This window comes from Bufo gargarizans, chromosome 6 (genome assembly GCF_014858855.1).
Source record: "Bufo gargarizans isolate SCDJY-AF-19 chromosome 6, ASM1485885v1, whole genome shotgun sequence".
Lineage (NCBI taxonomy): Eukaryota > Metazoa > Chordata > Amphibia > Anura > Bufonidae > Bufo > Bufo gargarizans.
In genome coordinates, this window is record NC_058085.1 from 190,299,372 (window position 1) to 190,317,574 (window position 18,203).

Here is an 18,203-nt window from a genome sequence, read left to right on the forward strand (position 1 = left end):
AGCAGCCAGGACTAATTAAGATCTTCTCCTGTAAGGATGAGGCTGCGCTCTTCTGCTCAGCATTAAGAATCTGCTGTGAGGATGCATCTCGTGAACTGCAATTGATTTACAAGCAAACCACAAAGTAAGTGTTTTCTTTCAATTTCTCAGCACATATGTGAACATGCAGAAATAGATGAGACAATGTTAGCAACAGAGAAAGAGGGTAGAGATGAAGTTATTTCCAAACAATAATTTAGAAATGTGTCTTCAGAAGTCGTTGCTTTTGATCAATAGCTAGAAAAGTGTTAATTCTAGTGGAAAAGAAAAGTCATCTGAAAGCATCGTCTAGGTCCTGCATGCATTTTACAGCTTTCCACTGACTTCCAGTTTACTATCCAGATATGTAGTTTTAGCAAGGAACGGTTTTACAACTATCCTTAACCCAATATATGCTACAATCTAAGTCATGTTCATATACATTACAAATGCCTAAAGGTTTTTGTGTCCTTTTTCACAGCACTCTATAGTGACACCCTGTTCATGGACCATCTGATCTCCTGAATGTTCCCTCTAGGAATCAAGCTGCTCTCCTGAGATTTGTCATTCTAAGTGAGAAAGGACTGCCTGGATTTTCTGTTGCTAGAGCTTTAGCAGTGAGAGTTGAAAACATGGCTTCGGGGAATACACCAGGGACAGCCAAGTCTGCGGTGGAGAAACTATCCAATGCCATGGGTGAAAGAACTAAACAAATAGGCACAGCTATGAAAGAAGCCCACCACCAGAGAAGACTTATCCTGTTCATTGTCTGTGTGGCACTTTTTCTTGATAATATGCTTTACATGGTGATAGTACCAATTATCCCAGACTATATAGAAAGTATGAGACTGGATAGTGAAAAACACTTTAGAGAAATAAATTCTAGTTCATCTTACTCAAATAAATCGATCATCAGACCCCCGTACCCAACAGAGAATGAAGACATCAAAATAGGAGTCTTGTTTGCCTCCAAAGCTATCTTACAGCTGCTTGTAAACCCTTTGAGTGGCACTTTTATAGACAGGGTTGGCTATGACATTCCTCTATTCATTGGACTCATTGTTATGTTCCTTTCCACTATTATATTTTCTTTTGCAGAGAATTATGCTACGCTCTTTGTAGCAAGAAGCCTTCAAGGTTTGGGATCTGCCTTTGCAGATACTTCTGGGATCGCTATGATCGCAGACAAGTACACAGAAGAAGCAGAGCGGAGCAAAGCCTTGGGTATAGCCTTAGCATTTATCTCATTTGGTAGTTTGGTCGCACCCCCCTTTGGAGGCATATTATACCAGTTTGTAGGTAAAAGAGTACCGTTCATTATTCTAGCTTGCATTTCCCTCATTGATGGTATACTCTTATTAGCAGTTATAAAACCCTTCTCTAATCGGACTAGAGAAAACATGCCAGTGGGCACACCCATTCACAGACTAATGATTGACCCATATATTGCAGTTGTAGCTGGAGCACTAACCACCTGTAACATCCCATTGGCGTTTTTGGAGCCCACAATAGCAAACTGGATGAAAACAACTATGGGAGCCTCTGAGTGGCAAATGGGTCTAACTTGGCTACCAGCTTTTTTCCCTCATATTCTAGGGGTTTATATCACTGTAAAACTTGCAGCCAATTACCCTCAATATCAGTGGTTCTATGGTGCAATAGGAATGGTTATAATAGGGGCTAGTTCATGCACAGTACCAGCCTGTAAAAATTTTGAGCAGCTTATTATCCCCTTGTGTGGTTTATGCTTTGGTATTGCCTTGGTAGATACCGCACTATTGCCCACTCTCGCCTTACTTGTAGATCTCCGCCATGTCTCTGTGTATGGAAGTGTCTATGCTATAGCAGATATATCTTACTCCGTGGCTTATGCTCTTGGGCCTATAGTTGCTAGCCAGATCGTGCACACTACGGGTTTCACTCAGCTTAATCTTGGCATGGGACTAGCAAATGTACTATATGCTCCTGCTCTTTTGTTTCTTAGAAACGTGTGCAACATGAAGCCATCCCATTCAGAGAGAAACATATTGCTTGATGAGGGACCTAAGGGCTTGTATGATACAATTAAAATGGAAGAACGCAGGGCTAAGTCCAACAAGGGCTTACATAAAGGTGACCATATACAGGACAATGCTATGGACAATTACAACGGAGCGCAAACAGGTAAATACATATCTGATGAAGAATCCTCTGATTATGAGTATAGCTAGATGGAAGCTTTATGCAAAAGGTTATGAGTCAGCCATATGTTTATGCACCAACATTAAACTGACAACTTGTACTTTTAATTTTCACAATGTCACTTTGCTTTCTGTAAAATCTATTTTTTTAATGTCAATTTTTTTTAACTTAAAACATTTGAAACCATCATTACTTTAATGTCATAATAGGTAGAAATGTATACCTCTTCAAAAGACAACTAGGTGCAGTATTGTGGAACTGTCTGTCTATTTTTAAAGCCAACTCTGTGTGAAATACTGTATATCTGTACAAAATAAGATAAACTATATGAAATAATACTGTGGCATATTCAGGGAAATAAAGTTGCTAAATATTGTAACTATCTCTAGTTTGTGAATTCATTACAAAAAGTTCTCTATTTTCCTGAACAACTGCACTAGGAAAATCATTCACTTGCAAATTAAAGAGATAAATAAATTATTTCAAATACTTCCGAAGAAAGACTAGATGTATAAAGCAATGCATATAGACTAGTCCGGACTTCATGAACAGCTATACTATTCTTCAATGGTCAATATTTCTAACTCAGAGAATCATTAGTCTTCCGATTGATGGTCCTGCTTCCCAAATTCCTGATTACTTTAGAAAATAGGGTTTTTCTATCAATAAATACATAATACACTGTGTCCATCAAACGTCTGAGAAAAATGACGGCTCTCAAGAGGTATAAAGGAAGGCCATTAATCAAATTCCCACTCGCATACATGTCTCACAATCCAATAGATTACAGACCACTTCTTCTAGTGAGTGTCTGAAAGCTGAAATGTATTTCATTCAGAAATCACATAGCAGTAAGGCTTAGGGCTTTAGACTTCCTCTATATGATTTGTTTATACATAGGTCACACCACAAATTATATTATAATCCTTTCTGTGACACTTTTTCATATTCTATATAATTAAATATTCTATCTACTTGTCAGTAGAGTTCAGTTTTCTCGATAAACTTCATAATTAGTTTGATAGATCAATGTCACTTTATTGCAAAATTGAACCTGTAATCTGAATCAGAGTGTAAGAAAGCTCTAAAAAGGGAAATCATTTAAAAAGAATCTTCATACAATGACCAATAGACAATTTTGTATTAGTCTGCACAACATCAAAACGAAATATGCCTTATAATTTTACAATATATAAAATCATACTAGCTTTCCTTATATCAAGTAAAAGATTTATGTAAGTGATTTGGATGTTTCCTACACTTGACTGCAAAGCAACACTATTAATAAGTCTAAGAACTATTAATACAGTAGAGTGGAGTCATATTAGTCCTCCTCAGAACCTCATCTATGGACTAAGGATATTTGTTCAGTTGGACCAAGTTGCACTCTGGTGAAAGGCAGGTTCTTCAAGCAGGTTTTGTCTGCAACAATTTAAATGTGTACGAATAGGAAAATGAAGGGAGGAGTTATACAGCAAGAACACCAAAGGTGGGCAGGAAGAGGTGGCTGGGGGCAGATCTTCCCCAACACTAGTGCCTTGGTCCAGATCATGTAGTGGTACAGGCAAGTGGCACGATCTTCTAGCAGTTAGTTTAAGATCAGTACCATGGACAGCGGCACCGTCTGCTTGTGGTGGGAATAGCACTAGTGCCATGGACAGCACCATCTTCTAGCATGTGGGGAAATGCTAAGTACCATGGACAGCACCATAGGCGTCACCATCAGGCGCTCAGCAATGCTTGCACCTACTGTCAGTCCACAGCTAGCTTCTGTGACTTTGTGAGACAAATCATTCGTGTGAAGGAGGTAAGAACTTGCATTACTTTATTGTATTGTATTTGCATTTATACAATAAGGCTTTTAAAGTTTTAAATGTCTGGAGTTCTGCCGTCTTCATATTATTTTAAACTAAATGAAAGGGATGCAAAGAATAATTGGCACCTGGAAGAAGCTGTACAAAGTTTCAGTGGCTGAAGAATTCCAATACATTAAGCTGCCAATAGACTAATAAATATTAATGCCGAGCTTTACTTGAGAGCTTAGCACTCCAAGTCATTTTACAGTAGTTCTATCAAATTATCTGAAAGAAATGCAGCAAACAAATATAAAGTACAGTAGTCAATATATAAAACAAATAAGCTTAGAAGTAAAATTGCAAGAGTTAAGAGAATTTCTCTAAGTTTAATAGACACAGAAATTACTCTGCACATAGAAATTTCAGCTTTGAATGTGAAATAGCCAATTGATACTTTCTGTGGTTACCTAAATTATTAATGAAGCCAGTGAGATCTCATCAGGAACCTTATCTGGTAATCATTGCTATTTGGTACAAAGCATTGCTTTGCACTGCAGTACTTTCACTTGCATACAGAAGCAAACGTAGGACGATGTCCAGGAAGATCTGAATTTATCGGGAACACAGGCTGCAAATTGTAATAATGAAATTATGTAAGTAAAGTGAATTAAACTCTTGCAATGTATTGTTCATTCCTCCGAGACACCATCTCCTTAGCAGATACAGTCTACATTATATTTGCCTCAGTCAATTAGAATATCATACAGAATACTATTTAGTACATCAGATCCTATCTTTTAACCTAATACATACTGTACAATTGTAGACTAGCTTGTGGAAAGCCCTGTAATTATTAGGAAAATGTACCAATATTTTTATTACAGTAGTGGAAATTCTCTACTGGCATTAATAAATAATAAAATCAATCTTATGATCATACTGAAGATATTGTGTATTTCGTATTCCTTTTGTCTAGTCATGCCATTGTCGGGTTATATTTCTTACCGCTGAGTGTACCTGGTGACATTTTATGTGCTGTAAATCACTTTTGGCAATCTAGCTCCAGTTTATTATTTTTGGGGGTACTGAGTACCTGACATTTATTTGCACCATGAACAGTGGTATCATAAAACGTAGTCAAAATCATTTTGTTGACTTTGCAAGGCGTAATTTACAACTACATAGTTTACAGTCATAGAAACAATTTTACATTTGGAGTCATCACTTCTTAGTAAACTAGAAGGAAAGTGACTTGTGCATTTGTAGCAGTGAGTTCTCAACGAGTAAGGTGATACGTGAAAGATAATTATGGTGCCTAGTAGTTCAATTTATAGTTTTTCAAAAAGAAAAAAATAAATTATATTAAAATGTATACATAAAAAAATAAAGAAGCAAAATAAAAGTATTATCCATCAAACGCAATGTTGCTACTGGGATCCCCAGCAATAAGGGTTAAAGGAGCTTATGGTTATACAACCAGCTATGGCTAGTCACATGATACAACCCTACAGGAGACAGTTAATTTAATTCTAATATATATTGATACACCAGACACTTAACTCTCAGCATAATCTGATAAAACTTTAGGATGAAAAGTAAAAGCGATGGTTAGTTTTACCAAGGCTTGTTGTGTAATTGTATATCAAGCTATGCAATTCCTTTGAAGGCTCCAATTTTACAGTAGAAAACCTCACATGGCACATGGTTTATAATTGAATATAGTTTGCATTACATGCATTGACACCATTCAACTTCTTTCCCAGAATTCTGTTTGCTTTCGTTATCAAATTGTGGCAATACCTTGACAATCCAAAAGACACAAAGACAAATGGCTCTGTGTCAATGTCAGTGTAATATAATTATATTAAAAAAATCTATATGTGACTAGGTACATGACCAAAAGCAAAATAAGACAGCACATGGTAGGTAATGAAGGCTCAAGACTTAAAGGGGGTGTCTTATCAGAGACCTCCCCTTTCAGATAAGAGATGGTGCAGCTGATTGATGTAAGCCCACTCCTGGCAACTAGCTGATTTCGCCAGTGAAAGCTGCGGCCAACCAGGCATCTTCCCTGCTGCAGATAAAATATAGTATTTCAATAAAGCTATTCAGGTGGATGGGCGTTAATTGAAGACATGGACAATCTAAGTCTGTCAAAGCAGGACTGCTAGGGAATATGAAAAGTGGTTCGCTTCATGAGACTACTTGTTTAAAACATAGGCTACTTTCACACTAGCGCTTTAGTGTTCCAGTATTGAGATCCGTCATAGGGGCTCTATACCAGAAAAAAATGCTCTAGTCCCCATTTATTGTCAATGGGGACAAAACAGAACTGAACAGAACGGAATGCTCCAAAATGAATTCCGTTCCATTTAGTTGTGTTCCCATACCAGAGAGCAAACCGCAACATGTTTTAGTTTGCTTTCCGTCCTAGGGACGGATCTGTTTTCTCTGCCACAATTTGCCACAGTAGAAAATGGATCAGTCCTCCATTGACTTTTAATGGAGTTCATGACGGATCCGTCTTGGCAATGTTAAAGATAATACAACCGGATCCGTTCATAACGGATGCAGATGGTTGTATTATCAGTAACGGAAGCGCTTTTGCTGAACCCTGCCGGATCCAGCAAAAACGTTAGCGTGAAAGTAGCCTAAGAAGCCAATGATAGGCCATAAGCCTCACTAGATTGTCGAGAGAGAATCCATTCTGAATCCACCTGTGAAACGTACCTTTCTTTAACAAAAAAAATATGCAAATCTGTTTAAAATATTTAATATAGGTTTAAATAGGTCCAATAAAAATGTATTTTTCTATAATCATATTCTAGTCTACCACAGTATTAGAGAATAACAGTATTCTAATCAGATTGTTTCAAGCAAGGTGGCACATTAACTGACTTGGGGGAGCCACACTACTACATGGCTGTCATTAAGGAGTCTGAAAACCAACTATAGTGGCACTGCCAACCTCAAAACAAACTGGTGCCTGCAGCCTTAAGTTGGCCATATATATTAGATGTAAATTGATAAATTTGTCAGGACCCAACCGACCATCTAATGTGTATGGGGGACTTCAAACTCTTCCCTGACCACAGATTGTGGGAGACATGAGGACTGGGATATATTGCATTTCAACATGCTCGATCCTTCTGTCCTATGTGTCCTCAGATATAGCACATAAACAAATGAGCCATCTTGCAGCTATTTCCGACTATTTAATCCATAAATTTGTGAAAGGCAAAAAGAAATGCCAGGTCAACTATTACCATTAATAGAGGACTGACATTTCCACTGACCACATAATATTACCCCAAATATTTTACCCACTATTTAGCAATTTAAATTGCAATTCAGGACCATGCAAGTAATGTAGAAATGTATTTTTAAGGCTAAATTCACACACACAGATTTATTGTGTAAAACACCATAGTATTTATGTGCATTTCTTTTTTTTACCCGAAAAATACTGCAGTCAAATTTTATAAGTCTATGCTAAATACAAATTATTGTTGTAAGCTTGTGAAGTTTTTTGGGTTGGATTTGTGTTATTTTTTTCAAAACACAGCCTGCTGTGAGTATAGTGTTTTAATAGGGTTCTTCCCATATACTTCTCTATAAGACTTGGAAAATGGCAGGAAAAAAGACATGACAAAACACAAAAACACGAAATCATGTCTAAATCATGAAAAGTGCTAAAATGGCTAAAGGGTGGAAATGTCATGAAAAACAAACAAAATAACCACTACCTGGTAGACCCCCAGCTGCTCCAGTGCCACCGCTCTGGTACTTCCCAATGTCATTGGCTGCAGAGGTCTCATGAATAGACACCTATATCATCCCTGCACTAAAGTAATCAAAGATCAGTAAGGAGCACTGGAACAGCAACGCTAAAGAGGTGGGGAATTTATCAGGAGATCAATGTTTCCCCTTTTGTGTTATGTCATTACCCTCTTTAGCCATTTTTAGCCAAACTGAGAAAATCCCTTTAACATTAGTACTACAGTAGAGTAGAATAGAGCTTTCATCCAGGGCTCAAAGCAGGGCTTCCTACGCCCTCTCCTCAGTAAACAAAACAGGGCTCCCCACCCTTTCAACAGTTAAAACAGAGGCCACCCATTCATTCATTCATAAGGAACCCCTTATTTTCCTGTGGCCGAAGTAGGACTTTGTTTTCTTTGCTTGGTCACAGAAGAGCTCCCCCTCTTCACCCTTTGTCACAGCCCATCTCTTTTTAGTGGCTACAGCAAGGCTCGTCCTGCTATTCCACCATGGCCACAGCAGAGAAGTTTATCATCAACAAATAAACAGTATGATTTGAGGCCTCTTCAAAGCCAGTTTGTGGGGTTAAAGTGTGCTGATATTCTCCTGAAGTAATGTACATTTGCATGCAGAGGGAAAAGCTTGCAGTTATTGAGTCCTCAGCAATACCATTAAAAACTACCAACTGGGGCATGCATTGGGACACTAGAAACTGGAGCTATAGAATAAATTTCAGGATTGGGCATGCACTGGCACAATATGGTTGCAGACACTGGCAAAGACCAGTAAACATGGCGGAGCATTGGTAAGTGATTATAAAAAATAAATAAACAAAAATGCTGCAAAATGTTCTATCACAATTATTTGTAAAATAAAGTGTATTCTCTCCAGCAGATTTAACCATCTTGGTGAACAGAATTCAGTTTTTAATCACAAAATGCCTGTGTTAAAGAAACCCACTCTTGAAAAGTCTGCAAGCAAAGGCAGCGAGGAGGCAGAGGTATGACACATGCATGTTTAAAGTGTACCTGAAATTTCAGGTGACTTTCAGAATAAGCTGTCAGGTATGTCTGCATGAGAAATAACACTATATCTGTCCGTTATATGACTTATCTTGCATTTTTGAGCAGTTTTGCCCTCTGCAAACTCCATATCTAATTGTCAGTCTTCCCGGAGCTAGTGGGTGGAGATTCTGCACACACAGAAAAGAGGAGAGTCTTATCTGCTATGTCTCTGAGACCTGTAGCACACCCTCTCTGTAGCAATCTCTCAGAAGCAGGATGGCATTATACAGCTGCACTGAGCAGTGCAGCTGTGAATCCAGCACTGGAGTGAGATAGAAAATTTACCTAGGTCTACAACAATGTCTCTGTATCAGAATCTGCTCCAGTATATCTGCCTCCCCTTTCCACAGACTTCTATGGCCAGCGTGGAACCTTATGCCTCAGTTAGTTGATCGTATGTCTCATCTCTCCTTGAGGCTGAATGATCAGTACAGGATACATGAGAAGGATAAGAAATAGCTTATAACTGGAGAAAGAGACATTTTCTTGATTGGTTAGTGTTTACAGTTTGTATATGTATACTTTAGTTTATCATGGGATAAAGCAATACAGAGTGGCATATCTTGAGGAAGCCAGAGGGGCGGTCGCCCCGGGGGTGACAAACTACAAGGGGGCACTTGGCCATCTAGGCATAGGCAATGTAATTCACTGTGTCCAGAGCCGGTCTGTCAGGAGTCTGCCTGACAAGATTAAACATTAATGCTTGGATGCTTAGAAAGCTAAATTACCTGTGATGACATCATCACAGGTCCTAAAACGTCTATAAGTGAAGGAACTGCACTGATAATGGTGTAATTCGGAGGTTAGGACAGTGCAGTACCTGTGATGACATCATCAAAGGTCCTTTACCCCTTGATCTCTAGAGAAGAACTTCAGGAGAAGCTCTCTTCCTCCAACTCCAGCCTCCCTGCTCCTGCAAGTACCTAAGAGACGTGAGACATTTAAATGGGGCCAATGCTGCTGCTAGTCGGGCAGGAGGCTGTTTTGTAATCCAAATCTGGACCTCGCTGTGTCACAGACAGTGCACTGCATTCATCCTGCTATCGCCATTCAGTGAATGAGTCACTGAATAATGATTGCGGGATGCGCACAGTTCACTGCCTGCTGCAGAGTGCATGGCATTACCTAGTTGCATCTTGCACACTACAGCCAGATTAGCTCAGGCCTGTGGCCTATGCGAGCGTCAGCTGCTTGTGCACTAAAGAGTCATTAGAGCACACGTATCTGGCTCTCTCTTAGGCCGTGCACTGCTCCTTTCCACAGTCTGGAATGTCTGTTTAAGAGATGGCCTTGCGGTTCGCCCGGCGGTTGTTTCCCGGCAAACTTTGCTCGTTCGCCGAAAGAGCAAACATATGGCGATGTCCACCGGCGCCATATTCTTTTGCATTGTGCCGAACTTTGACCCGTGACACATCCATCAGCTGGGACAGGACAATTGAGATGTTTCAGCACATTGACACACCCCCTACCCTATAAATAAACCCGATCTGGCAACCATTTTACATTCAGTTTTTTGCCAGTGTAGGGAGAGGTTGCTGTGTGGAGCAGGGAAAAAACGCTAGCTATTAGGGCCACAAAAGTCCTTTTAAGGACTGGTATAGGTGTGCTATCGAAAGGTGTGACATACTGAGGGGTGTGATATACTTATAATATACTTTCTAACATAGAAATTATATTATAGTGCATTTGTATTGTGCAGCAGTTGTGTGTGGTTCTGCTGCGATACTGCAGCTAGATAGAGCGACAAACGCTATTTGAAGTAACTAATTGGAACTGGTGTGCTATACTTGTTACCCCCCAAAAAAAAACTGATTGAGGGGTGTGATATACCTATAATATACCTTCTAACACAGAAAGTATATTATAGTGCATTTGTATTGTGCAGCAGTTGTGTGCGGTTCTGCTGAGATACCGCAGCTAGATAGAGGGACAAACGCTAATGGAATAACTAATTGCAAATGGTGTGATATACCTGTTGCCCCCCCCCCCCCCCCCCCAAAAAAAAAACTGATTGATGGGTGTGATATACCTATAATATACCTTCTAACATAGAAAGTATATTATAGTGCATTTGTATTGTGCAGCAGTTGTGTGCGGTTCTGCTGAGATACCGCAGCTAGATAGATGGACAAACGGTATTGGAATAACTAATTGCAACTTGTGTGATATACTTATTGCCCTCAAAAAAACTGATTAAGGGGTGTTATATTACCAGCTTCCACAAAATACTGATTAAGGGGTTTGATATACCTGCTTCCACAAAATGCGGATTGAGGGGTGTGATACACCGGCTTCCACAAAATATAGATTGAGGGGTATGATACATCAGCTTCCACCAAATATTGATTAAGGGGTTTGATTTACCATCTTCCAGCAAATACTCATTAAGGGGTTCTATATACCTGTTTCCACAAAATACTAAGAGAGGGGATAGATATACCAGCTTCCACCAAATATTGATTGAGGCCTGCGATACACTAGCTTCCACCAAATATTGATTAAGGGGTTTGATATACCAGCTTCCAGCAAATACTCAATAAGGGGTTCTATATACCTGTTTCCACAAAATACTGATAGAGGGGATTGATATACCGGCTTCCACCAAATATTGATTGAGGCCTGCGATACACCGGCTTCCACCAAATATTGATTAAGGGGTTTGATATACCGGCTTCCAGCAAATACTCATTAAGGGGTTCTATATACATGTTTCCACAAAATACTGATAGAGGGTATTTATATACCGGCTTCCACCAAATATTGATTGAGGCCTGCGATACACCAGTTTCCATCAAATATTGATTAAGGGGTTTGCTATGCCAGCTTTCAGCAAATACTCATTAAAGGGTTCTATATACCTGTTTCCACAAAATACTGATAGAGGGGATTGATATACCGGCTTTCAGCAAATATTGATTGAGGCCTGCAACACACCGTCTTCCGCCACATATTGATTAAAGGGTTTGATATACCAGCTTGCACCAAATATTGATTGAGGCCTGCAATATACCTGCAGGCAGAGGAAGAGGCAGGCCATTCTGCAGGGGTGGTAGGGGTCAAGCAGGTGCACCAGGCTGGAGCCTAAATGGGAATTTGGAGAAGGTGCATGTGATTACGTCAAAGGACGCACCAGAGTTGGTTCAGTGGCTCACTCAGCCTTCCGCTTCTGCACCCTCCTCATCCTCTCTGCTGTTTGCACCCCCAAAGACACCACCACCAGCATAGCCACTCCACTCGAGTCAGAGGAATTCTTTTCCCATCCATTCCCAGACCATACTGATGCGCAGCCATTCTTGGCATCGGATCAGGAAGAGGAGGTAGCAATGGCCGCTACCCAGCGTCTGACAACAGTACCCAGATCAACCCAAGGACGGAGGTCCCCGCTGTTGCTGCCTACTCCGAGATCTATAATGTCAGTGGTGGTGAAGGTGACGTGTCGATGGATATCACATTGGCGCCCACAAGAGAGGAAGAGGAGGGGAGTTCAGAGGGAGAGACAGCAGCAAATAGGTGGTAGAAGGAGGAGAAGCAGGCAAAAAGCAGACTGCAAATGTATCTGGAGCGAGCCATCTACCATGCACGTTCACATCTAGCACTCCCAGGATGCCGGCACATGGCTCAGCAGTTTGGGCTTTTTTTAACGTGTCCGCTGCTGACAATAGTGTTGCCATCTGCAGCCTATGCTGCCAACGCATAAGTCGCTGTAAGCCCAACACTCACCTAGGGACGACCGCCTTAAGAAGGCACCTGGCCTCCCATCACCAAGCCCAGTGGGAGCAACACCGTCAGAACCCACAAAGCCACACTCCTGACGCTACACATCCTACACTTCTCCTCTCTCCTCCCATTTGTCCTCCACTCCACCTTCCATCATGCTCTCGTCGCGTGCATCTGGCACAAGGCAGGCTTCCGTGGCCCAAATGTTCAAACGTTAAAAGTTGATGACGCCAGATAACCCTCATGCCCAACGGCTGACCACTGGCTTGTCTGAACTGTTAGCCCGCCAACTACTGCCATATAAACTGGACCCGGTGGCCTTTAGAAACTTTCTGACCATTGGCATACTGCAATGGAAGGTCCCCGGAAGGAAATATTTCTCCCAGAAGGGCATCCCAGAGCTATATGGCCACATTCAGCGGAAAGTGAATGTATCTGGGTGCCAAGATACATCTGACCACAGACACGTGGTCTACAAAACACGGGCAGGGAAGGTACATAACTTTTACTGCCCACTGGGTGAACCTTCTGACAGCTGTCAAGCATGCAACCTGTGGCGCCCGTGTGGATTTGGTGTTACCGCCACGGATTGCATGCAGGCCTGCCTCTTCTTCTCCTCCTCCTACTCCATCCTCTGTCTCCTCCTCGGCTGACTCCTCCTTTTCCACTGCTACCGCATCTTCCGCTACACCCCCCAAGCTCCCCAGAACCTATTCGACGTGCAGCATGCAACTAATTCAATTCTTATTTTTATTTCCTGTTACACCCCTTGAGTAACAACTTTTTAAGTGGAACTTATTAAAACTTGCTTACTGGGCCAGCGCTGCATTCCCAATTATATGTTTCTGGAATTTCTGGGATGTACATTGTGCACATGATCCAAGCCTGGTTACAACCCACAGCACGTGCGTGAGAATTAATCTCTTGCTAGGGCTGTATTGGCTGCGTAACAGGCCCATGGGAATTTTACTAGTGCTACTCAGAGTAGTACCAGTAAATTTCCCATGGACATGCTGTCCAGACTCCATTTAGGCTCACACAATAATAATTCTCCTTATTAACTTCATAACGACCAAGCGCCATATATGCACGGTGCTTGATGCTGGGCTTTAATCCAGAATGCCATACTTGTATCGCGTGGGATTAAAGCTCACACAGTTAAGCAAGTACAGGTCAGTGACAGTAGGAGACCCTGACGAGACGACAGATGCATTTTTTTTTACTGCTTTTGCCTTCTTCTTTTCTCTGTGCATAGTGCTAAATGTACGTTATGCAGTAAATAGATTAGCGTTATGCAGTGAATAGCTACGCCGCTTCTAATGGACTCGGCAATCATCACGTGATCACTGGGTGACTCGGAAGCAGAACTGCTGGGTTTTGCAGAACCTGATCAGCTTTACCTGTGCAAAAAGAGGCATGTCCACAGGTTAGGGGCACAATTATTGGACTTTTCCCAGATGCTGGAAACCCACTGCTATAGATTATAAAACTAAGTTTGTAGGGGTAAGTTTAATAATTTAAAATGAATTTTCTGTAGAAGCTGCCATGTGTGTACATGAGAAATAATACTATATCTGGCCATTCTATTGGCCATTCTAACTGTATTCTGCATGCACCACCAGTTTTCCCCTTTGCAAGCACTATCTCTAATTGTCAGTTTTCCCTGAGCTCAGCTCCACAGTGGACAGAGACTTGCTGCTATGATGTCTCCCAAACATAGCACACAGAAAGAAGAGGAGATCCTGCTCTCCTATGCCTCTTTAGCACAACCTCAGAAGCAGCATAAGTATAGCAGTACTGTGCATTACAGCTATGAATCCATCACCGGGTTGAGGCAATAGAAGCATCAACAGCCTTGTGTGTGTATGTGTGTCTGCAACTACTCCCCCTCCTTTCCAACCTCAATTTTCTATGGATTACTATGGCCAGCAACTGTAACCAGATCTTTCTCATGGCTGGTGCAATTGAAAAGAAAAATAGCGGTATCACTAACTGTAATGAAAAGATACCCAAAAGTTACCAGTCCCAAGACCAGTAAGCAAGATGTTAATGTCACTTTTAAAGCAACCAGACTAGTACCTCCTAGGATAGTGCCGGTGTGGATGGCAGCTGACCTACTGGGAGGTCATGATGCTACAGAACCACAAGAAAACAGCAGAGCAGTCTGAACTGTCATAAATGCTTAAATGATGGTTTTCATATCTGAACTCCACACAGATAGTGTAGATGAATGGAGACACAGGATAAACTGGCAGGCAGAGTGGGGGCAAATACACAGCCAGGGCAGACAGGCTGGGTACTTGACAGGTACATGAACAAGGCAGATGAGCTGGGTTAACTTAAGCACGAACAGCACTGAAACAGAAACTGTGCAGAAGTACAGGAGCACACAGGAAGCATGGGTACTGGCTGGAGCACAGACAGGAACACAGGGAGGAATAACGCAGGCAAAACACGGCCAGAGGTGAGCACGTGTGCTCTAAGGAGACAGAAACTGGAGCACAGTGGTAGCAGCTTGCAGAGAATGCTGGATGGTGTAGAATAGCTAGACTTTAAACACCATTGCTGGTCTCCAGGAAACCTAAAAGCTAAGGTACCCTCTGCCTGGAGAGGGTGTCTATAATACCCAAGGAACCCTAGCCATTGCCTGGGGAAGGAATAGTGAGGCATGGCATCCCACTCTTCTTGAAGGGTGGCCCTCGTTCAATGTAGATGCTCCCTGACCAATGCAAGACGATGACACCTGTGCCTGGTGGTGTGGTCAGGTACCCTTGCAGGTTGTCTAGCATGCAGACCATGCTAATGTAAATGGTCTTGAATGGCACTTGGGTGCCTCTAACCCCCCTTTAATATGCCTGGAGTTGTGTGGCATTCATGATCTGGTTCCGCAGGGCATTGTTCACAATGAAGCGGTCATCGGTGTGGGATGTGGCAAAAGGACCACCACTTCTGTGCCTTTCTGTGACTCTTCCAGTTTCTCTGTATTTCTGTTACAACCTGCTAATGACACTATGTGACACTCTAAGCTCAGTGTCCACTTCAATCTTAAAATATCCTGCTCAATCATTAGGTGTCGTCTTGGTCTCATGATCTCAAAATGTGAACAGCGTGATGAAGAGGACTGTTTAAATACCAGTTCTAATTGAACCAGGAAATGTATTAGGTGATTAATGTATCAAACACCTATTGTGAATTTTGCCGTTAAGCTCCTTGTTAGAGAACAGCAAGTTGTGCAAAAAGTACTGAAACACTGGACAGTTGGACATGCCCATTCAAGAGTTTAGAGAAGTTCACACTAAGTTCACCTGTAAAGGTTAGAGTGCATTTTAGGTTCATCCTGAAATTTTACTCACAAGCCAAATATCCCTAACATTTTGTGAGTAGTGTATCTATGCTAACTCAGTTGATTGTTGTACAAAACAGCATGCAGACATATAAATACCACCTAAATACTTAAAAATGTTTGGTGTTCATACCACCATGTTCAGTTTCCTGTGAGGCATACGTTTAAAATTTTATAAAAGGATGCAATAATAACCCAAATAGAACATTCACATTAATACTTGTATAAACTTGCACCCTTTGGTAACTAGGTTTGTCTGTCAAATAGGTCCATTTTATTTCATATAAGGAAGATATTTGCTCCCATGAACTGACTAATCCCCTTACTTGCCTAGGCAACTGATATTACCACCTGTGGAGCCCAGTTGGCGGCCCTGGGTTCCCTACTGTGCTATATGGTACCTTCATGGGACAGTTCTGAAGAAGACATAAAAGCTGTGTTTATTTTTATCCTATCCCCCCCCCCCCCCATGTTCTAGCTGTACTTTGTAAACGGGAATACTATTACTTCAGTTATACCTAGAAGACAAATATGCAATTTAATGTGCATTTCTATACCTATAAATATCCTCTTCACCCACAGTGGCAAGTAAACAAAGTAACAGCATCATCAGCATCATAATCTGTCCTGTGATGACTCCTAACACCGCTACTTATATACCACAGTCTACAGCTAATTGTAAAGTGGTGCCTTCTGGCAGCTAAAATACTTTTTAATAAGCTAAATGCCAACCCTATGGCTCTGGGTAATTCATATACCGTATCCAATGCAATGCAAGATATACTTAGAAGGAGGTTTATTTGCTCACACGTCATCTATATAACTATTTGCCAGCATGCATATTATAGGTGTTTTTAAGCAATACAATTATGAGTGAAAACCCCAAGAACACTCTAGTACAATGCCTTGCAAGAGTAATCGCCACTCTTGGTGTTTTCCTTGTTTTGCTGACTTACAACCTGTAATTAAAATGGATTTTTGGGGGCATGTACAATTAGATTTACCACAACATGCCTACCACTTTGACAGTGCAATTTTTTTTTTTACTGTGACAGAAATTATCACCCCCGAAAGCCAATACATTGTGGAGCAACATTTTGCCATACTTACAGATTCAAGTCTCTTTTTGTACAATGCATTTGGATAGTCTTCAGTCCCTTTCACTTTTTTTCACATTTGATGTTGCGGCCTTGTGCTAAAACAAAAAGGTTTTTCCTCAGCATTCTGCATCCTTTGGCAGTGATTACAGCTTCCAGCCTTCCTGGGTATAATGCTACAAGTTTTGCACACCAGGATTTGGGGATTTTCTGCCATTCTTCTCTGCAGATCCTCTCGAGCTGTGTCAGGTTGGAGGGAGAGCGTCAGTGGACAGCAATATTCAGGTCTCTCCAGAGATGTTCAATTGGGTTCAAGTCAGGGATCTGGCTGGCCCACTCAAGGACATTTACAGAGTTGTCACTAATCCACTACTGTGTTGTCTCGACTGTGTGCTTAGGGTCATTGTCTTGTTGGAAGGTGAACCTTCGGGCAATTCTGAGTCTACTATCTCTGTACTTTACTCCATTTAGCTATTCCTCAACCCTAACTAGTCTCTCTGTCCCAGCCACTGAACTACACCCCGACAGCATAATGCTGGGACCACCATGCGTCACTGTAGGGATGGTATTTGCCAGGTGATGAGCAGTTTTTGGTTTCCTCCAGACACCTAAAACTAAGATCAAACAGTTCAATCTTGGCTCTGGCCACTCTGTCATAGAGCCCAGATTGGTGAAGCGCTGCAATAATAGTTGACCTTCTGGAAGATTCTCTCATCTGCATACTCTGGTTCTGTGGAGCTCAGCCATTGGATTCTTGGTCACCTCTTTTACCATGGTCCTTCTTACCAATTGTTTGGTGGGGTATCCAGCTCTAGGAAGTCTTGGTTGTTCCAATTTTCTTCTATTTAAGAATTATGGAGGCCACTGTGCTCTTGAGAACTTTGCAGTTTACTTTACAGTGCAGCAGAATTTTTTTTGTACCTTTCTTCATATCAGTGCCTCCACAGAACCCTGTCTTTGAGCTCTACATGCAGTTTTTTTTTCTCCTTATGGCTTGGTGTTTGCTCTGATATGCATTGTCAGCTGTGAGATCTTATATAGACAGGACTATGTCTTTCCAAATCATGTCTAATCAACTGAATTTACCACAAATGGACCCAATCAAGATGTAAAAATAACTCAAAGATGATCAACAGAAATGGGAGGGCCAAGGGTTCAATTTAAAGTGTTATAGTAAAGGATCTGAATACTCATGTCCAGGGGAATTTTTAATTGTTCCTTTCTAAGA

At 41.3% G+C, this 18,203-nt stretch overlaps 2 protein-coding genes across 2 annotated transcripts in view; both read left to right on the plus strand.

The window, feature by feature from the left end:
* Positions 1 to 650: 650 nt before the first annotated feature.
* SLC18A3 (solute carrier family 18 member A3) lies at positions 651 to 2,228 on the plus strand. Its single transcript, XM_044296098.1, has one exon. It carries the CDS (start codon positions 651 to 653, stop codon positions 2,226 to 2,228), a length of 1,578 nt encoding a protein of 525 aa, XP_044152033.1.
* A 6,317-nt stretch (positions 2,229 to 8,545) lies between these two features.
* CHAT (choline O-acetyltransferase) overlaps positions 8,546 to 18,203 on the plus strand; it is a 115,687-nt gene continuing 106,029 nt past the window's right edge. Inside the window, exons 1-2 of the mRNA XM_044299573.1 lie at positions 8,546 to 8,559; positions 8,646 to 8,754. Coding sequence (XP_044155508.1) covers positions 8,546 to 8,559; positions 8,646 to 8,754 — 123 coding nt within the window. The remainder of the gene's footprint in view (positions 8,560 to 8,645; positions 8,755 to 18,203) is intronic.

What these genes read in the sequence shown, in the direction of transcription:
- SLC18A3 (XM_044296098.1), top strand. Translation starts at nt 651, where the DNA reads ATGGCTTCGGGGAATACACCAGGGACAGCCAAGTCTGCGGTGGAGAAA.